At 34.0% G+C, this 19831-nt stretch overlaps 1 protein-coding gene across 4 annotated transcripts in view; it reads left to right on the top strand.

Annotated features, from left to right (window-relative positions):
- Positions 1-19831, top strand: part of GIGYF2 (GRB10 interacting GYF protein 2) — a 103413-nt gene that overhangs the window by 29854 nt on the left and 53728 nt on the right. For 3 of the 4 annotated variants that reach the window (XM_058186967.1, XM_058186964.1, XM_058186965.1), the window contains exons 3-7: positions 211-340; positions 6879-6974; positions 11947-12058; positions 14406-14517; positions 15688-15728. In XM_058186967.1, coding sequence (XP_058042950.1) covers positions 211-340; positions 6879-6974; positions 11947-12058; positions 14406-14517; positions 15688-15728 — 491 coding nt within the window. The remainder of the gene's footprint in view (positions 1-210; positions 341-6878; positions 6975-11946; positions 12059-14405; positions 14518-15687; positions 15729-19831) is intronic. The other variant, XM_058186966.1, reaches the window with a different exon arrangement.

The raw sequence follows: 19831 nt of genomic DNA, 5'->3' as shown, positions 1-19831 counted from the left end.
AAACAAAATATACCTTACAAGAAGTGTAAATGTGCAGGCTCCTACAGAAATTGCTTATGAAGGACTCAAAGTATAAGCTTGCATCAAATGATTCCAAAAAGGGCAAAAAGAAAAAGGATTCTGGTGTGACATGAATCTTCATAGCCATTGTCCTAATGAGAAAATTACATGTATAAAATATTTAGTTTCATTGATTTCTTTCCCCTCCAGGCTTCGAGCTCTATCAAGTGGTGGGAGTGTGACATCTCCTCCTCTCTCTCCAGCTTTGCCAAAGTATAAATTAGCTGATTATCGTTATGGGAGAGAAGAAATGTTAGCACTTTTTCTGAAAGATAATAAGGTAAGTACGGGGAAAATAGTCATATCTGATTATATTGAAATCTGTGCATAATTATTAGGTTATGACACTACAATACAAGAGTAAACACCTTAAATTCAAATGTGCTAAAGGAAGATTTTAAATAATGATTAACTAGTGAAAAGGTTTATGTTCCTCTAATCAACAGTTTTTGTTGCTTGTTTTTTAAAGGTAAAGATTGTGTAGTTTTGTTTTAACTAATGCATTTGAAAAGATTAGTAAATTAATTGAGTTGTATCAAAATGTCCTTGTTGAATGAAAATATTCTTTAGATTCATCCACTCATATTTTTTTTCTTTTATTCCATAAATTATTCATTACATTGATTACTTTAATATGTGGACTAATCCACTTAAAGTTATGAATATTTTGTGGACTGGCTCCACTGCTGCCATCACTAGTTTTTACTAGTATTCCATCTTGTATACTAGGTGACACTACTCCACTGCCTAGAGAATTCATTAAGAGAACTCACATAAATTTGTTACTTAACTGTAACTGCAGCTCATAGAATGATTATGTAGGCATATACAGCCAGTTATAGAAATTTTTCCTGTATGAGAACTCGTGACTCCAGGCATGGAATCGTGACTCCAGGTTTTCTGGCTGTATGGACAGGGTTCAAACTTAGAGAGAGACGCCCCCTTTGCAGACCTCCCACTTTCAACTCTGTCCTGTGCTCGTGAGATATTTGTATCAGCAACACCAATTCTTCCACTATTGATGACAGTTGCAGACCAGCTGAACAAAGCTGGTGGCCTGGGATACTTGTCTGCTGGAATCACAGGTTATTGAAACATAGAATGAAAAGATAAGAAGGACTTAATATAATTTAGTCCAAGCGTCTGTCCAGTACAGGAAATCTACTACAGCATCTCCAATACATGGCTGTATCTAAGCTCCATCTAAAAAACTACAGAAAAAGACAGTCCACCAATTCTTGAAGAAGTCTGTTCTATTGTTGAACAGCTCTTACTATTAGGAATTTCTTTTTTCGTGATGTTCAATCAAAATCTACTTCGTAATTTAAAAATATTCTTATCTTGTTCATAGAGCAGCTGTAAACAGTTCTGTTATGCCATCTACATGATAGTCTTTTGAAAACAGCAGTCATATTTCCTTGCAATTTTCTCTTCTGTAAACATAATTTCTAACCATTCCAGTTATGTTTTTTTATATGGGTACCTTATCATCTTGGTTGCTTACCTCTGTACACATTTTAGTTTGTTGAAGTTCTTTCCAAAATGTGGTGCCAGAACTGGATGCAGTATTCTAGCTATTGCCTAATCAATACTAGAGAGAAATAATGACTTCCTTTGTTCCAACAGTATATCTCTGCTGATGCAGCCTAACACTTCCTTTGTAATTTTGCAAATGCATCAGAGCTGCCCGAGTTGTTTGATAGTGAAATGGGTGGCACATAAGTTTAACAATCAGTAGTTTATTGGCTCGTGTTCAGTTTGTGATCCACCAAGATAAATAGGTGCTTTTCATGTATTTTGTTTCTTTTGGTACCTTCAAATCAGGTTTATTCCTGGCTACTGCTGGACTAGTCCCTACGATTTTCTTGGGAAGGTTTTTGGAAATGGTTTACTATTGCTTTCCAAGGACTGAGAGTGAGTGACTGATCCAAAGTCACCCAGCGACTTCATGCTTAAAATGGGATTTTAACACATGATCGCTTGGTTTCTAGTCTGGTGCCTTAACTATACCAAATTGGTTTTCTTTTAATGTGTACTGCTGCCCAATACAGGTATTTTCATCCTATATTCATGCCTTTGATTTTTCCTACCTATCTCTTTGTTCCTGTTGAAATTCATCTTGTTGACTTCTTCTCATTGTTCCTCTTTGTCGACATTCTTTGAATCTTGGCACTGTCTTCCTAATGTTTGTTCCTAATTTTCTATCATGTAAAATTAATAGTCATATTTTCTAACTTCTAATTTGAGTCATTTATAAATGTGTTGAACAGGATAGGCCTAAGCCCTAGAACATAACCTGTCGTACAGCACTCAATTTTTCTTTCAGTTTGACATACCCTGTTCTCCTCGATTGCTGGGCCAGCAGATAAGGCCAAGTGCTTATTTCATGGTTCAAAAAAATAAAAGACAGGGTTTTATTTTTGGGGAAACATGGTAGAACTGTAAATGAGTACAATTGTTCTACTAGCTCTGTCCGTCTAATGGTAACATACTCTACCCATACTTTGATATTTTCTCTACTAGTCTCATATCAGATTTTGTCAAATACTTTTGTTATAGTCCAGGAGGCATGGTCATGCGATGTTGCACTTTACAGTCTCTCTGCTGAGGAACAGAAATTCTGGTCCTAATTACAATAGTTAAGAAAGGACTATCTGTAGTTTGAGCGGATTTAGAGTTTTGGGGTTCTAGAGTGGAATTCTATATTATCAAAATTATCAGTCTTATCACTTTCCATTGTTGCACTACAGTACATCTGTTTATATTGCTGATATGCCAGAGCCAATTACATCTTGAGTTCTCAAAAGTATAACTTACTGAGTCATAGAACTTACTACTATGGTGACATTTACCATATCATTCAACCTAATTGAGGTAATGGTACTTATTGCAGAGAAAATTTTAAATAATATTAGTGTGGATCATTGAAAGTGAATCCTTTTGTGGTTGTCCTGCTGATGATATTGACATTTTCCTTCCATTGTTCATAAATGCTTCGGAAAATCACTGCTTCAATACTGCCTGATACAGTCTTAAAGATATTGGTGTTTTCACCAGCTGATCCAACTCTTCAAATCCTAGCAACAGATTGTAGCAGCCATAGTTCACACTACAGAATGCCTATTTGATTGTCGCCCAGGTCTTCCACTATGACAAATAATATAATTTCTATGACAAATAATATAATTTCCAGGAATTATAAATCAGGGTACTGATGAGCATTGTGTCGGTGGACCTGATTTTGATTGCGAGTTTTGCAGGTGTTGATACCTTTTTTTTTTTACTACTTGCTTCTTCTTGGAGAGAACTGTTTTCATTCAATTTTCATGGCTGCCTGTCTCACTAAATGACACTTCAGAAATTAAAAAAGTAAATTAAAATTTAAAAATAAAAACAATTACAATAATACAAAAACTAAAAGATATGGCAATTGAGAATAAATCATCCATCATAATCCCTTAATTAATTAACTAATTAATTAACCTTAACAAGGAAACAGATCCCTGCGAATACTTGGGGCCCCAGACCTGGGCACAGCTCTTTTAAGAGCTTATGAAAAACTACGAGAGTTGGGATCATTCTAATTTAAAATACAGATAATCCTTGATTTATGACAATTTATTTAATGACAAGTTACGATGTAACTGGAAAAGTGATTAATGAACAGTTCACATACTTAATAACTGTTGCACTGTCCCTACAGTCACATGATCAAAGTTTGTGCGCTTGGTAATGTACCCGTATTTTTTGGAGTATAAGACACACCGGACTATAAGATGCACCTTAGTTTTTGGGGAGGAACATAAGAAAAAACTGATTGGCAGGTGGATTGGCCTCTTGGAATTCCCCCAATCAGCTGTTCCCAGAGGTGAATTTTAGCAACAGGTTCCTTGGTTGTGAGCTCTGTTCCTTGCATTTTTTTGCTTTTTTTCCTGCCTCTGAAACTCCATTTCAGAAAAAAAAAATCTGCCTCTGAAAGCCTCCAAAACAGAACTTCAGAAAAAAAGCCTCTGAAGCTCTGTTTGGGAGCTTCTTTTCTGAAGCTTCTTTCAGCCTCTGAAACTTCCGTTTGAGAAACTGCATGGGCTACATTCAGAGTATAAGATGCACCCAGATTTTCACCCTCTTTTTTTGGGGAAAAATGTGCGTCTTATACTCCAAAAAATACGGTATTTATGTCAATTGCTGCATCCCAGATCATGTGATTGTCATTTGTAATCACCTCAGAGGGCTTCCAACAAGCAAAGTCAATGGGGGAAGCCAGGTTCACTTGAAAGCCATGTGATTTGATTAAAGATCAAGGCAGAAAGATTGTAAAATTAGGTGCGACTCATGTAATGACCGCCTCACTTAGCAATAGAAGTCCTATTTCCAATTGTCGTACACACACATACATGCACACACATTGTGGTATATATATACACACAGACACATACTTATAATAATGAACTCAGAACTTCAGAACTCTTAATATATACTTCAATGATCAGACAATTCCTTGACCTTGAATTCAGGGTGCTTTAATTTGCTTTTAATTGATGGTTTTCTTCTGGGAATTAAATTTCCATTTTTTTTTTTTAAATGCAGCAGCAGATTATGATCACACTAGGAGTTTTTCCTTATTATCTCATCTGACTTTCACTTCTAATAGTTATAATGTTTGAAGAAACAGAGTTGATTTTTAATATACAAATAGCATTTTTTCATGAAACTGATAAATGCTCATAAATATATGCAAAGTCTTAGCAGTAAGAAAAGTTCTCTATACCTTCTGATTAGTACAGTTATCTTATAGTGCCCAAGTTGTTCTGTATAATCTAATTTTGTGAAGGCCTGGTCCTTATGTATTTTAGGATTACAATCTGTGGGATTAGTGCCTTTATCATTAATATCCCAAGTAGTTTCATCTAATTATTAAGGGGAATTTCAGCATCTTTCTAAGCCAAATAATATCCATCAGTGCCAATAAACTTTATAGATAGATGTCTTCATATTTAGAGGAAAATATTAGAGCGTTAAATTCTGTAACCAGAGGAATTGTCTCCTGTGTGAATAAATGCAGAAGGACAGTACTGATTTTATTTTGCATTCTGTTGCCAGCAATGGCTTTCTACGGTATTATTATGAATCAAGACATCTGTATCAGGTTCTCATGTTAGCCAGACCTATTACAATATTCGGGAAGTTTTAGAGAACATGTTTTGGTATTCAGCAGGTAACATTCGTTTCTAGTAAATAAATATACTTATTTTATGGCTTTTGCAGAGAAGCACAACATTGGATCAGCTGTTTGCTTGCTGCAAAACATCCTCAAGGTTCTATTCTCCTTGGAAACAGATGGCCTTTCTGTTCTTTTCTTCAGACTTTAAAAGCCATCTTAGATTCCCATTTTGTTGATGGGGTTTCCATGTTCAGCAAATAGCTTAAATGTTTCTAAAAGGTTTGCTCAAACTATATTTGCTTAGGTAAGCAATCCTGGCAATTAAGAGAACCTTTCTATAGTCCTGAATCTATTTATGTGCAGACTCTTTAACCTTAACAACATTTAATCTCAGACTGCTGAACTGGCTCACTGGCATTCTTGGTTGCCATTTCTCTGCCAGTATGCTCTATACTATGTGTGTGCATTTGCTGTACTTCACCCTAATTGTCAAGTGATTTTGCTTTTTCAGTTGAATCTGGATATTTCTCTTCCATCCTTCTTTTCAATACTGACTATTCTACTAGAAATTTCTCTTTACTGTCTGAAGATGTATAGGGTTTTCTGTCTAGACTAGATAAAATTTTTCTGTAAGTCATAGATACTAGATATTGCAGATGTTTATGGGTTTTTATCATATTTTCTAAATAGTTTGCAAAATGGCAAAGTTTTGAGTGTTCCATTATTAGAGTGGAAACACTGAGACAATGGACAGCAGTACAGCAATCATGTTCTCCATAGGTTTTCTGCCAGAGAGCTTTTATAATCATTCTGCTTATAACTCTCCTTATTTAAAACTGTTGACTTAGTATACAAATAAAAACAGACATTATATTTCATGGATTGACCCTGGCCTTATTTCTTTCTTATATATCTGCCTTTTTGCCCAGCAAGTAAGGTTCCTACTCATCCATATTTTGTTAGCAGAGACCACAAGGTAGAAGGATAGGTTGGTTACCTGAAATTATAGCTCTCTGAGTGGTTATCTGTGAAGTTACACAATCTACTTTTCCCCCTAATGCTTATGTTTTCTTCTGTTGGTCATTCTATTCCCTATTTACCTGCTGTGTTAGTTGTTAAGAACTCAGGAGAAAATAGGAATTACATTGTTGGGATATGCATACTTATTTATTATTATTTAGATTTTTATACCGCCCTTCTCCCGAAGGACTCAGGGCGGTCTCCCGAAGGACTCAGGGTGGTGTACAGCCAGATTATAAAAACAATACAATATACAAATTAAAACAGAGACTTACAATAACATATTCTATAAATGGCCGAAAATATAAAACCATCAAATTCATAAAATTCATAAAAATACCCCAATTAAAAATATTTAAAATTCAAAAAGTTTAAAAAATTTAGGCCAGTCCCGCTTGAATAAATAAGTGCGTTTTCGATTCACGGCGAAAGGTCCGAAGGTCAGGTAGTTGACGCAAACCAGGGGGAACTGGGAGCCAGGGGCATGTTTCCCTCAAATTTTTCATTTGTTCTGAAATAGTGTCAACAAGTTGGTGTACAGCATTAAAATCCATATGTATGATGGTGTAGATGACCACTCAAAGATCTATTGTTACAGGTCTGCAACCTCTCCTTTTTTTTTAAATTTCCCCTTTAGATACCCTCAGACCTTCTGGATAAGGAATTTCTACCTATTCTACAAGAGGAGCCCCTACTACCTTTGGCACTAGTACCTTTTACAGAAGAAGAACAGGTTAGTTTTTTTTTTAAAAAAATGGGTATTTTTATGACAATTTAATGATAGAAAAGTAGATTATTCAGTATAGCACATTTACCATTCAGGTAAATAGAGTCAATTCAGCTATAAAATTTTTTCCTTATTATCATGCATGATAGTATATACCACATAAATATTTTATAATTTAAATATTAAGTATTGCCATATATTCTAAATACATCTACTTACCAAATTTCATATTGGCCAATATTAAAATTAAAGAATTGTAAATGATATTACAAATATATGCCTTGACCTAAGAAGTATTCAATGCCATTTTCAAATATTCAAAAAAAATTTTGTTTAAACTTATTAATGTATCACAGAGTAAAAAAATATATGGTAGTTCTGATTTTACAGTGTCATTCTATTTAGTAAGTCTCATTATGATAAAGTAGAAGGTAAGAATATTTTACACACACACACACACACACACACACACACACACACACACACACACACACACACACACAGTCTCCCCAAAATAAGACCCAACCGGAAAATAAGCTCTAGCATGATTTTTAAGAATGCTTGTAATATAAGCCCTAACCCAAAAATAACCCCCTGTTAGGATCGTCAGCCAGACATACGCACTTGGTGACATATTTCCCCCAAAATAAGACCTAATTGGAAAGTAAACCTTAATGCGTCTTTTGGAGCAAAAATTAATATAAGACCTGGTCTTATTTTCAGGAAAATGTGTGTGTGCATGCGCGCATGCGTGCACAACATACACACACACAGTATATATTAGACATTGTTTATTTCATTTCAATTTTTTTGCCTTTCTGATTACCAACATGATTCACATTTAAATCTGAAGTCATTATTTATTTAATAGACATTACTAATTAGTAGAAGCATTTACTGGGTAGATAAAGGAGAAGAGCTGGGGACAGAGGTAAATGTATTATCTTTTCAGAGTCTTTGTGTTGCCACAAGAGATCCATGTCTATTCCTTTTTGAATTCTGTTGACCTTTATCAAATGCCAGTTTGGTGCTGACCATTAGTTGACCATATTTTTATGTACAGATTTGAATAAATCTGTTGTGCAACTTTATGAATGATCCTGATACTTTGCATGAAACAAAAGCACCCAAATCTGTCTAGATTATGTTTCCACAATTGGCATATCACATCTTAGAAGGTCCCATTTTCATTAGTTACTCATAATATCTCAAGATAGTACATTCTGCAGCTACTCCTCAACTTACAACCATAATTGAAATCTGAAATCTGGTCATAAGGCATTATAGTTGTATGTTGAGGTATCCATGTGATTGGAACGGTCATTATATGAATGATGCAGTTAATTGAATGCTGTGATCATTAAATGAATGCTGTGATCATTAAGCAAATCCATTCATTTGAATGGGCATTTTTTTTTGCAGGAAATTGGCACAAAACATCACGAATCACAGTCACATGATCATGGCATACTGCAACAGGTCATAAAACTGACCTGCCCAATATGCAATCACATGATCATGGGGCATAGCACAACCATTTATGATGGATGGGGTGCTTTACTGGTCATAAAGCACTTGTTTCGTGGCTATTGCCATTTCGAATGGTCCTGAAATGATTAGTTGTAAATCAAGAACTACCTATATGAATATCGCAGTGAAAAGGTCAACTCACTGAGGGTAAGAGGACTCCTATATATTCTAGAACAGGGGTGTCAAACTGGATTTGTTTGAAGACCGGATCAGCATTGTAGTTCTCCACGGGCCAGCTGGGGGGAGAGACAGGACACACGCCTCCTGTAGCACTCTGCTGGCCAAACAGGGGTGTGGAGGGGCCGCATGCAGGCTCTCTGTGCCCCGTTTTGGGTGCCAGAGGCACCCTGGGCTGGTCCTTTGCTATTTCCAGGCCAGCCCCATGGACCAAGATTTAAGCACCCCCATGGGCTGAATCCTGCCCGCAGGTCTTGAGTTTGACACCCCCGTTCTAGAATATTGTTTTCTAGCTTCTTATAGATAGGAAAATTGGAACTGGGCTATAAAAAATGCAAGAAACTGGTATCATCCAGGAGTCTTTTTGATCTAATATGGTAGCCTAATTGAAAGTCAAAATCAATAAGAGCTGATCTCAAAAATATACTTAAAACCTAGATTTTATTTCAATGCCAGTATTAAAGTATTGCTGGTTTAAATATATTTTAACTATTTCATCACAGAATTTTGCACTGGCTAAAGTTTATAAAATGTTTTTAAAGAAAGATTTTGGTACAGTGTATTAAAATAATTTAATTGGAGATATCAAAAAGTATTGATTAACTTATCAATGTTGTACCTTCCCAATGAAACGGCATCAGTACTTTCCAGTTTGCTCAAATGTGTTATTTTCAGATACTATATAAACATTCAGTCATCTCTTGATTGAAAAGCACTCCTATTATAGCTCTATAAAGCAAAGTCAGGATTTCTAGAGTTGATTAACACGTCTAGGATACATTTCTCTGACCCAATAAATCTTCCCTAACACTACTATACTCATTAGAGATTCAAATGAAGTTTAGTATACCTATTGTTTCATCTGATCTGATTAAAAAATATCAAACTGTTGAGCCAGCATTACAGTTGCCAGCATCATAGTTCAGACATTTATTTGAAACCATGTTCCCGAACTCTGAAAACAAATGCCTTAACTTTTTGTTGAAGAATTTCCAGAGCAGAACCACGAAATGAATATAAGGAAGGATTGTATTAAATACACACTAAATACACGAAAAAAGTAGGGTGTAATCACATAATCTGCTCAACAGCTGCCTTTAGTTACAAATGTAATTCTTGACTTAATTACAGTCATAAGTTGAGGACTACCTGCAATAGATTTGATGCCTGAATCATATACCAAAGCGATGTTAGTTTAAATTGCAATTAAATTAAATTATAAAACGTTTCCAAACTCTTCCTTTTATGCATATTAGAGAAAGAAAAATAGGAATGATTAAATTCAAGATTTACTTACATAACAGTAACTTAATTGTGAGTTTCAAAACATGATATTGGTTATTTGAACTTCAGCATGGTTTAACGTAACACTGCATTGTTGCTGTAACATATGTTAGTTACTGTTACCTTCTAGATCTAGGAGCTCAAAGAGACCAATATGGGGACCTCCCCCTATTTATTCCCAAAACAATTTTGTGAAGCAGGTTGGGCTGAAAGATGGCTGTTAACTCAGAATTACTTAATAAACTCCATGGTTGAATGAGGACTTGAACCTAATTTTCCTTAATTCCAATCCAGTATTTTGAGTACCACACCACACAATCAAGGGAAGTACATTTTATATGATATATGCATTCATATCACCATTCTGGTGCCAAAGAACTTTATGGCCTTTTTCCAAGCAAGCTTTTTAATCCTTGTATTACATTGGCTATAACACTAGCACTGTAGCTTATTTCCTCTATGTCATTCTTTAATAAAAACATCATAATCATGTAGCCACCCAGATAATGTATATCAGCAGTCTCCAACCTTTCTGGCTGGAACGGCGGAGGGGAGAAGGGATGGATTGCGTGAGTGGTGGCATAGTGTGCGCATAGCTCCATTTGCACCCACTGCTGACACAAATGGAGCTGTATGCGTGCACATGCTTGCCCGCCGCTATGCACACAAGTGGAGCTGTGTGTGCACGCTTTCCCAATGCTTCTGTGGCCTGTGGCCTGGGGTTGGTGACCGCTGATGTATATGTAACTGTTTCTAAGTTAACTTCCTTTATAATGGGATGGCTATAATTGAATTTTAAATTCTTTTGTGTATACTCTACCACTGAATCAAAGACTGTATTTTAGAATCTTGTATAAATAGCTGTTTTTATAATCGGCAATGGAAGGAAAACAACCAGAAATTTAATCATTTTAATATTGATAAATAAGTTGATATACAGATAATACTCAACCAATGGCCAGAATTGGGTTCAGAACTTCATTTGTTAAGCAGTATGGTTGTTAAGTGAGTCATGCTTGATTTTATGGCTTTGCTTTGATCATTAATCACCATGGCTCTTAAGCAATCATGCGGCTTCCCCCGTTGACTTTACTCATGAGACGCCCCTTGGAGGATTGCAAATGGTGATCATGTGGCCCCCAATGCTGCAACAATTGTGAATATATGCCTAAATTTGATCACATGACCAAGGGGATGTTGCAAAGGTTGTACGTCTAAAGACTGGCCATAGTTCACTTTTTTCATTGTCATTGCACCTTGAAATGGCTGTTAATTGAATGGTTGTAAGTCCAAGACTACCTGTGACCACCATTTGGGTACAAATAATCTAGCACTCAGTATTGCTTTTACTTATTGTTTTAGTCTGTGGAGATTCTCAGTTGTCCAGATCATGGTTGACCTGGTGCTTTTTCAAAAGGCAACTGGACTTTCTTTGGTTTTTTTTTTTTCCTTGACAACATTTCACATTTCATCCAAGAAACTCCTTCAGTTCATAGTTATTGTTTTAGTATTTTTTTTCTTTCTTTCATTTTTTTAAACTAAGATCATTTGCATTTATTTCAGTTAATGATAAATAGTGGTGGTATTAATAAAATTAGCTATATTTTAAGTTTTGCAATTATTTGCAATTATAGGTTTGTTTTATATGATCAGTTATTTATTCAAATAATGAAACAATGAATTTTAAATATAATTATACATTTTGTTGGTTTACTGATATTTTATCTTCTATACACTGCCTTCTCTAATTTACTTTTTTGTGTGCAATAATTTATTTCAGTCTTAAATGCTTTAAAATATTTTTAATAAAAAAGTTTAATAGTTCATCAGTCATTATTCATTTGCTTTGTCATTACTGCTGTAATATTGATTTGGTGCTTCACTGTGCTTTCAGTTGCAGAATAATATTGGAGTTGAGTATCAAATATGTTTTCATTTGATGATATCTTCAGAAATGTTTTTGTTACTTATTTCTTACTTTTGGCAGAGAAATTTTTCAGTATCTGTAAATAGTGCTGCTGTCCTACGATTGATGGGACGAGGAGGAGGAGGAACAGTGGTAGGGGCTCCTCGAGGTCGAAGTTCCTCTAGAGGTCGAGGTGAGATTTTTTAATAAACAAAATGTTATGGGTTTTTTTAAAGAATTAAACAAGATATTTTTGCTATACCTATACCATAGACTTTTTTTCTGTTTTGAATGAAAGAAAAACAAAAAGTTAAAAATAATAAATATAAACCAACACAGAGAATGTACCCCAAACATTTGTAATGGAAAGTTAAAAATTTATAATATGAGAAAAAATAGTTCTGAAGCGTAACTCATAATATTTCTAGCCACTGCTCAATTGTTCTAATGTACTAATATTCAACGTGATCTATCTAGAAATGAAGATAAAATAAAATGGTTTTATATCTGGAATGTCATAAAGATATTTCTAAATGCTCTAGTTGTAATGTGGAAATAAACAATTTCTGCTCTCATTGGATAGCATAGTCATCTAAAACCTGCCAAATGAGTATCTGGTATTCCTGTCGGAGCAGTGCTTATGCGAACTGAAATTGAGGGAGGTTTTGATCTTCCCCTTGCCATGGTCAGATCCCATCCTGATTACCATGGGATTCTCTGGCACCACCATCCACTACAAAGAGGCCAGACCATTAGATCAATCTGCCCCCAGTAACTGATGGACCCTTGGGTTTCAGAAGGAGATGGGGTTTGTTCTCACTGGTCTGTTGCATGATTAATCTGAAGTGAGAATAAGATGGTGGCTGAAGCCTTGGATCAGATTGTACCTATGCAACGTATCCCCTCTTTTGGATTATCCCCGTGGTTTATGGAAGAGTTAAGACAGATGAAATGAGAGAAGAGAAATATAGAATTTTATTGGCATTCTACAGGAGATGAACCTGACCAGATAAGGGTTAAAGCCTTTCAAGGCGTACTACAAGGTCTGGTAAGCATCAGTATTTCCCCATATTTATTTTGTCTGTGGATAGCCATCTTGCAGCCCTTGCAGGAGTGTGCAGAAGAATTTATTCAGCATCTGCAAAAGTTATTCATATTCTCTCACAGTTGGATGCTGGCCTTGTTGCCAGTCTATGGGAGATGCCTGGTCTGTCTTGCCTGGTTATCTGGAATTAGTTTGAACATATTGGGCCTGTCAAAGTGTATAGGTTCCTTAAGACTGTGAGTTCAGCCACCTTCTATTTTAACTCTTAACATTTTATTTTTTATATACTGTTCTTATATGTTGCTATTTTGTTGTATGTTGCCCAAAGTCCTCCTTTGAGAGAGATGAGCAGTTCAGAAATGTGAAAACATGCAAATGTTATGCTGTATGAAGCCACACTCCTTTTTTACAGCTTTTAGTGCCCACCCTAAGTATTTATTTGCTGACATTTGGCAGCAGACTGCCTAATAATAGGAGGACAGCTTCTCTCTAATTTCCAGCAGAAAATAAAATGTTTGCTAAACCATCTAACAAGTCTAGCATATTTATAAAATGGAAAAGAAATATAGCTTAAAATCCAAGTGCCAATTCCTGTGAAGTTGCAGCGCCACCACCTTGCTCACTTCAGTTCATAATTGAATCTGCCTACTTCTACATTAAGGAGTGTTTCTATGATTGATCAGCAACCATCCTCACCCATGCTTATTTTCTTGCCTCTTTCTCTAAATCTATTCACATTGTGCTCAGAACCACAAATATAGCCAAGATGCTTTATCATTCTTTAAAGATAAATAATAAATGTTACATCAAGTCAGGCAGAAGAAAGTTGATTTCAAAGTTTTCTTTATAAGCTGGCATGTTGATGTTGCAGGACTTGGTGTTGCTTGTTTCATCAGAGATAGAAGAATGAGATGGGATGTTTGGTTTGAGAAATGGAAGAGTAATATATTGAAAATGTTTATAAAAATAAAATGGATAGTCACGGTGGAAGAAGTGCTGAGATCTCAGCACTGTCACATTGCCAACAAATACTTTTCTTTGATAAATTGTCAGTCATGACCCAGTGGTTGACTGTTTCTCATGTAGGTTAGCTGGATAATATTGAATTCAGCAAATGACTAGATTGATAGAAAAGGAGTTGAGAGTTCTGTATCTATATGAAGAATATCTACAAAGCAATCACATAGACTGTATGTAGGTTAGCTAGGGAATCTATGCCATCCTTTCCCAATTTGAGTGCCTTGCGAATAAATGGACACTACTAAGAGCTGAGCCCCAATATCCTGAGCCAAATTAAGAAAGACTTGTGTAGAAAATGTAATGGATGATGGAGATGAATTATATTTTCACACTCTTCCTCCGCTAAATTTGGTAGGGAGATATAATTTTTATACCTTTTAATATGTCTCATCTGTATATCTGCCAAAAGAATATTTGAATTCAGTTTTGAAAATTGTGAAAGGTAATGAGGAAAGAGTTCTGTTTTATCTTTTAGGCAGAGGTCGAGGAGAAAGTGCTTTCTACCAAAGAAGTTTTGACGATGTGGAAGGTGGATTTGGAAGAGGAGGGGGCAGAGAAATGCATAGGTCACAGAGCTGGGAGGAAAGGTAATTCTTAAATCATATACAGTATAATGAAATTGTTTGCTTTTTTAATGGAGCAGTCCTGGCTGTGCTTTGATGTTTATGCTTCGGTTGGAACTATTTCTAAGAATATATTTCTTAAAGTATTAAATCAGAATGTGACCAGTGTTTGTCTCTATTTCTGTATATAAAAATATGCTTTATTTTATTATAACTTTTGTACTTTTAATGTATATTATGCTGAGTAATTTTACTACAAATTACAAGTGAAGAAATGAATGAATTTTAGATTTAGCACTGGTAGCAGATGCTATCCCAGAGTATATTCAATTTTTTTTTTTTTGCTTAGTTAATATTAGAAATAGCCCTAAGATTCTTATTATTCTTAAGAAGTATGGAATTACGAGATCCAGATTATTTTGTAAAATATATTGTTTTAACAAGATACAAAATATTACTTACTTAAATAACTATATTAAAATGGAAGGTATTATGTAGTATTGGTGATTTATAAAATTATATTAAAATGTTATTCCTTAGAAATTATATTATTGATGGTTTTCTGAGGAACATAGATTAGTACTTACTTTCATGTTTATCCAAGAGCATAAATAAGAATAGAACTTGCTAATAGTGTTGGTTCTTGTGTATCCTGGAAATATGTTGGTATTCAACAAACAGAATAGCATGTGAACTCAAAAGAGCTTTAGACTTGTTTCAATAGTAGATATATCCGTGGCATTGGAAAAATATCATGTAAATTTAGGAACAAACAATTATATTATGGGAGAACATCAACATTATGGGAGAAAATAATTGAATTATATATATAATTTAAATAGAAGGAGAAAAAGGTAATTAGTGGAGAGTTCTGTTCACATTGGTTACATTTGATCTTATAAAAGCATGCAGAAAACAAACAAGCATGTTATGCATTAATGTGCAGTAAAATAGGATAAATCTATTGATAATATGAATTAATTATAAGAGCCTGTTTAATATAACTAAATATTGAACAAATTGATATAATGCAAGTGTTTTAATAAGTATATCTCCAAAATGGTTTTCATTATTCTGTCTCCATACATTCATACATTCATGAATTTCTAGCTTGAATTTTCTTTTAAATTGTGAAAATGAAGCACTTCTCCTAAAAAAGCATTCTTGTATATTTGTTTTTCTAATTTTTTTTAGAGGAGACAGAAGATTTGAAAAAACAAGCAGAAAAGAACCAGGTATGTAGGATCTTTTCTCTGAAAACTTTAGAGATATAACAGTCGATATTCTCTGTAGTCAGTTGTTATTTAAATTCATATATTTGAATATGAAATTATCAAACCCAGGAATAGTTTCCTTGTGCAAACAACCTTCCCATCTGGACACTTCATGTATTTGGAGCCTTCCCAAATTAAGTTTTGGAGCATTTAAATAAATTGTATATTGTCAATTGAAAAAGAAAACAAAAAACAAAAAACGAGAAGAGTCTGTTTGGGGGACACAGTTGCACTGATTCTTATTACTGGGTGCCTTACATTCTAGTCAATTCTAAGCCATGAAAGTCACTGGATGACTGTGAGCAAGTCATTCTCTCTCAGCCTGATCTATCTCACAGAAGTAATAGCTATGCTAAAAAAAAAAAAGAGGGAGAAAGCAAAGGGAGAATGCCTTTGAAGGACTACAGGAAGTTCCATTACTAAGATAATCCTCGGACAAGCACAGATTGAACCCATTCCAAGAAACAAACCTAAGAAAATATCTCAGACAGCCCCTCCCTAATTTATATGAGAATAAAGCAAGGGAGAAGAAAAGCACATTCATACTTTTAAGATTCTGTTACTATAATTGTTCTAATAAAAGGAGTTTTCAACCCATATGGCATTTGTTTGTTAATCAAATATAGAGCTGACAAATATGTGTATTAATTTGAGAAACTGAACAAAGGAAATATTCAGTTCAACATGATTTTTTTTAAAAAAATAACTCGTAAAGTTTCTAGAATAAATACTGGACCAAGAACCATATTACCTAAAAGATACATGAGGATTTTTCCATTAATAATTATACCTGAATGAAAGTCAGTACTGGGGGGTGTCCAAGAATACTTTAAAATCTAATGAATTATAAGACGAAACCAATGAAAACAATGAAATGGAGACAGGATTGAGGGAGAAATTACTGATTTCCTCTTAGGGAGAATGAAAGTTCACTCAATTCTATTTGAAGTATAGGGTAAGTGCAGATTCTCTTGACAAGTGAAGACTGTCAAATCAGAAATACTACAATAGTCAGAAGAAAATCTTGATGGCAAGGTAGAATGTTGATTATAGGCACATGGAGGTGATAAATGAAGAGAAACAAACTAGCATGCTAAGTCTACACAATTCATTTCAAAGAGTAAACGTTAGTGAGCTCATTGAGACTTATAAATAAGTATGCATGCTTGCATCTACACATAGAGACCTATTATTAATCTGTTTCTTTTTTGTGAGGGGAAAAATGATATCTTCCCCATTGTCAATAGAATAACATGAATTACAGCTTTATCCCCATTATAGCAATATTCTCTGTATACTTTTGTGGGAATAAAAACCACTAATCTTAGTGAAATTTACTATAGAGTAGGAATCCATAGTTTTATCTTTACTGAGCCAAAATTTCCTTTTTTTTTCTGTTTAAGTATATATATATTTAACTTAATTTTAAGATTAAAATGAATCTTAAATAATTACTGATTAAAATTATTTGGCTATAAAATAAGATATTCAATTTGTAAAATTAATTGATTTTCTTTTTGTCTATATGTATGTATGTATCTATGTGTGTGTGTGTGTGTATATAGCTGTATGTGCACATGTGTATTTTATACAGTTTTACAAATTGAAAATTATATTTTGCAGCCAAATAATTTTAATCAGCTATTATTTAAAAAATCTTTATCCTACATATGTAAATTTTTAGGTAAATGAATCCCTTATGTGGGCTTCAGTAGCAATTGGCTATCCTATTTGACAAGATGCGAAAGTTGGACAATGTGAAGTATTTTTGTACATTCTTTTGTGGGAAGGATCGTCTTAAATCCAAGATCATCTTAATTTTAAATAAATGTTATAATTATTTAAGATGTAATTCTGAATTCTTTTGCAGTTTAAAAAATACCTCTTTTAATTATTTAGTGGGCTATTATTATTTTTTTAGAATTCACATTCTTATTTTTTCCCCATACTAGTTCTATACAGTAGGCTAATTTGGAAAGTTATAAGGCACAAAGTCAAAACTTTAAGCTTGAGTTAGGATTTTAACTAATTTCAGTAATAGAGTTAAATTATATAAGTACCTGTGGATATTTGCACTAATCTCCAAATAATGCATTCAGGGTAGAGTATAACTGGGATTAGTAAACCTGATGTTAGAATCAGAATTATCACTTTATGTTTGAAATCTGAATGCCATTTGTACTTGTTAATGGTGAAATTGCCCACCCAAATGTGTATTTTGTTGTCAGCATAAGCACTTTTCTACAAAACCTTTTTAACAGTATCTCAAATTGCTAATGTTGCAAGTTGCTTTGTTAACTAATATTAAATTGTAAAAGACTTTTGGGGCAGATAAAATTAATGCTTCTACTTGAATTTGGAAGCATATGACATTTTATCTGGACTGTTTACTTGTAGATTGAAAGTTTGCATTTGTTTTATTGTACATATCTATATATTAGAACTGTAAAATTTAAATATTATAAAATTAGTATAGTTAATCTGGAATTTGATAAAAATTGGGCATATAGATCAAAAGGAAAAACTTTTATAATCACCATGTTGTAGAAGGGAGACAGTTGTTTAAAGTGATGGATAAAAAGGTAAAGTACAAATGCAATTTAATGAATTTCCAAAGTGATAATTACTATTGCTGTTTGGTTTCTGCATTGAGCTAAGCCATAATCACAGTACTCAATAAATGAAAAGATTAAAATCTCAGCATAGATAAGGGCAAAATTACTTCCAAAACATTGTAAGAGAACATGAGTTTAGTGGTATATTGTGATGATATTCCAGATTATTTTTTCTAAAGCATGGTTTGTCATGACTCTCACATCTCTTCTTCAATTGTAAAACACATTTTTTCCATCCTGAGAATATGGTATGATTACGCTTAAGATTACATACATGAATATCATAAATAATCTTAGTAAAATATTGGATCTCATATGCTTTAAAAACTTAGCAGCTTTGAATTGGCAGCTAATATCATTGTGAAATTATCGGTAATTAATTGTCCAGAGCCCTACCATGTTCCCAGTTGATCATAGCTTCCATAATTGTCAGGTATAACCCATTCCTTAGATTTGGGGGAATAAGAATAAGCTTCATAAAAAGTACTTTATAATTGGTAACAAATCTCAACAGTAAAACAAATCTCAACAGCACACCAGTATATACATATAAATACATTTATCCAAGTTCAAGAGCAAAAAAGCTAAATTCTTCATAACCGTAAGTTAGAAATGAAGCCATTTGAAAGTAAAACTATTAAAACCTATACCATGTTCTTCTGAGAAGAACCTTTTAATCATCCTTTACATAAAAGCACTTGGAAGTTCTGATGATGCTTTGTAGTCTTTCTTATGTGTGTTTACATAGGACTTATTGACTTCTCCAGCTGAAAAAAGATTGAAAATCCACAAAATGGTTCTTTTAAACTTAGAAACAGCAACAGTATTAGTTCTGATAAACTGTTCTGGTAATAATCATGAATCAGTTGGCATAAAGTCTAATGCTCAAAGTCTGGTAATTAGATTTCATGTTTGCACAATTATTTTGTCAAGTCTAATGTTTATCAGCACTTAATGAACATAGTATGAAAAGATAAATAATTGTGGGAAATAGTGGACCTTTCTGATGATAGAATTATCCTGCAAGACAGAAAAAGAAGAATTCTTGACAGAAGAATTATGAATACAGATTGATGTTTCCTGATGTCTGCTAATGTCCCAATGCACAGTATTAGAGTCCAATGTGTCTTAAAATTTTTATCGTTCATTTTCATCACAAAACTGCCTAGGGATGTTGAACTTGTTCTTAGCTGCTGGAACAAAGAGATTTGGCAAATGCTTGCGATTTTCCTTAATAAACAAGCACAGCAGGATTGCAATTTCAGTGCCACAGAAAATACTAGCAACATTCTTCATAGCATGTTTAGGCATCAGCATATTCTGTTGTAACTGTATATCAAGGAAAGGTTAATTTGAGGTCCTATGGGATCTTGAGAATTTCAGGTGACCATTCTTTTTAGAGGAGATAAAAGTTGTGTCCATTTTTCCATAGTATTTACCCTCGTGTCA

Source organism: Ahaetulla prasina, chromosome 6 (assembly GCF_028640845.1).
Source record: "Ahaetulla prasina isolate Xishuangbanna chromosome 6, ASM2864084v1, whole genome shotgun sequence".
Classification (NCBI taxonomy): domain Eukaryota; kingdom Metazoa; phylum Chordata; class Lepidosauria; order Squamata; family Colubridae; genus Ahaetulla; species Ahaetulla prasina.
This window is presented reverse-complemented; position numbering and strand designations above follow the sequence as displayed.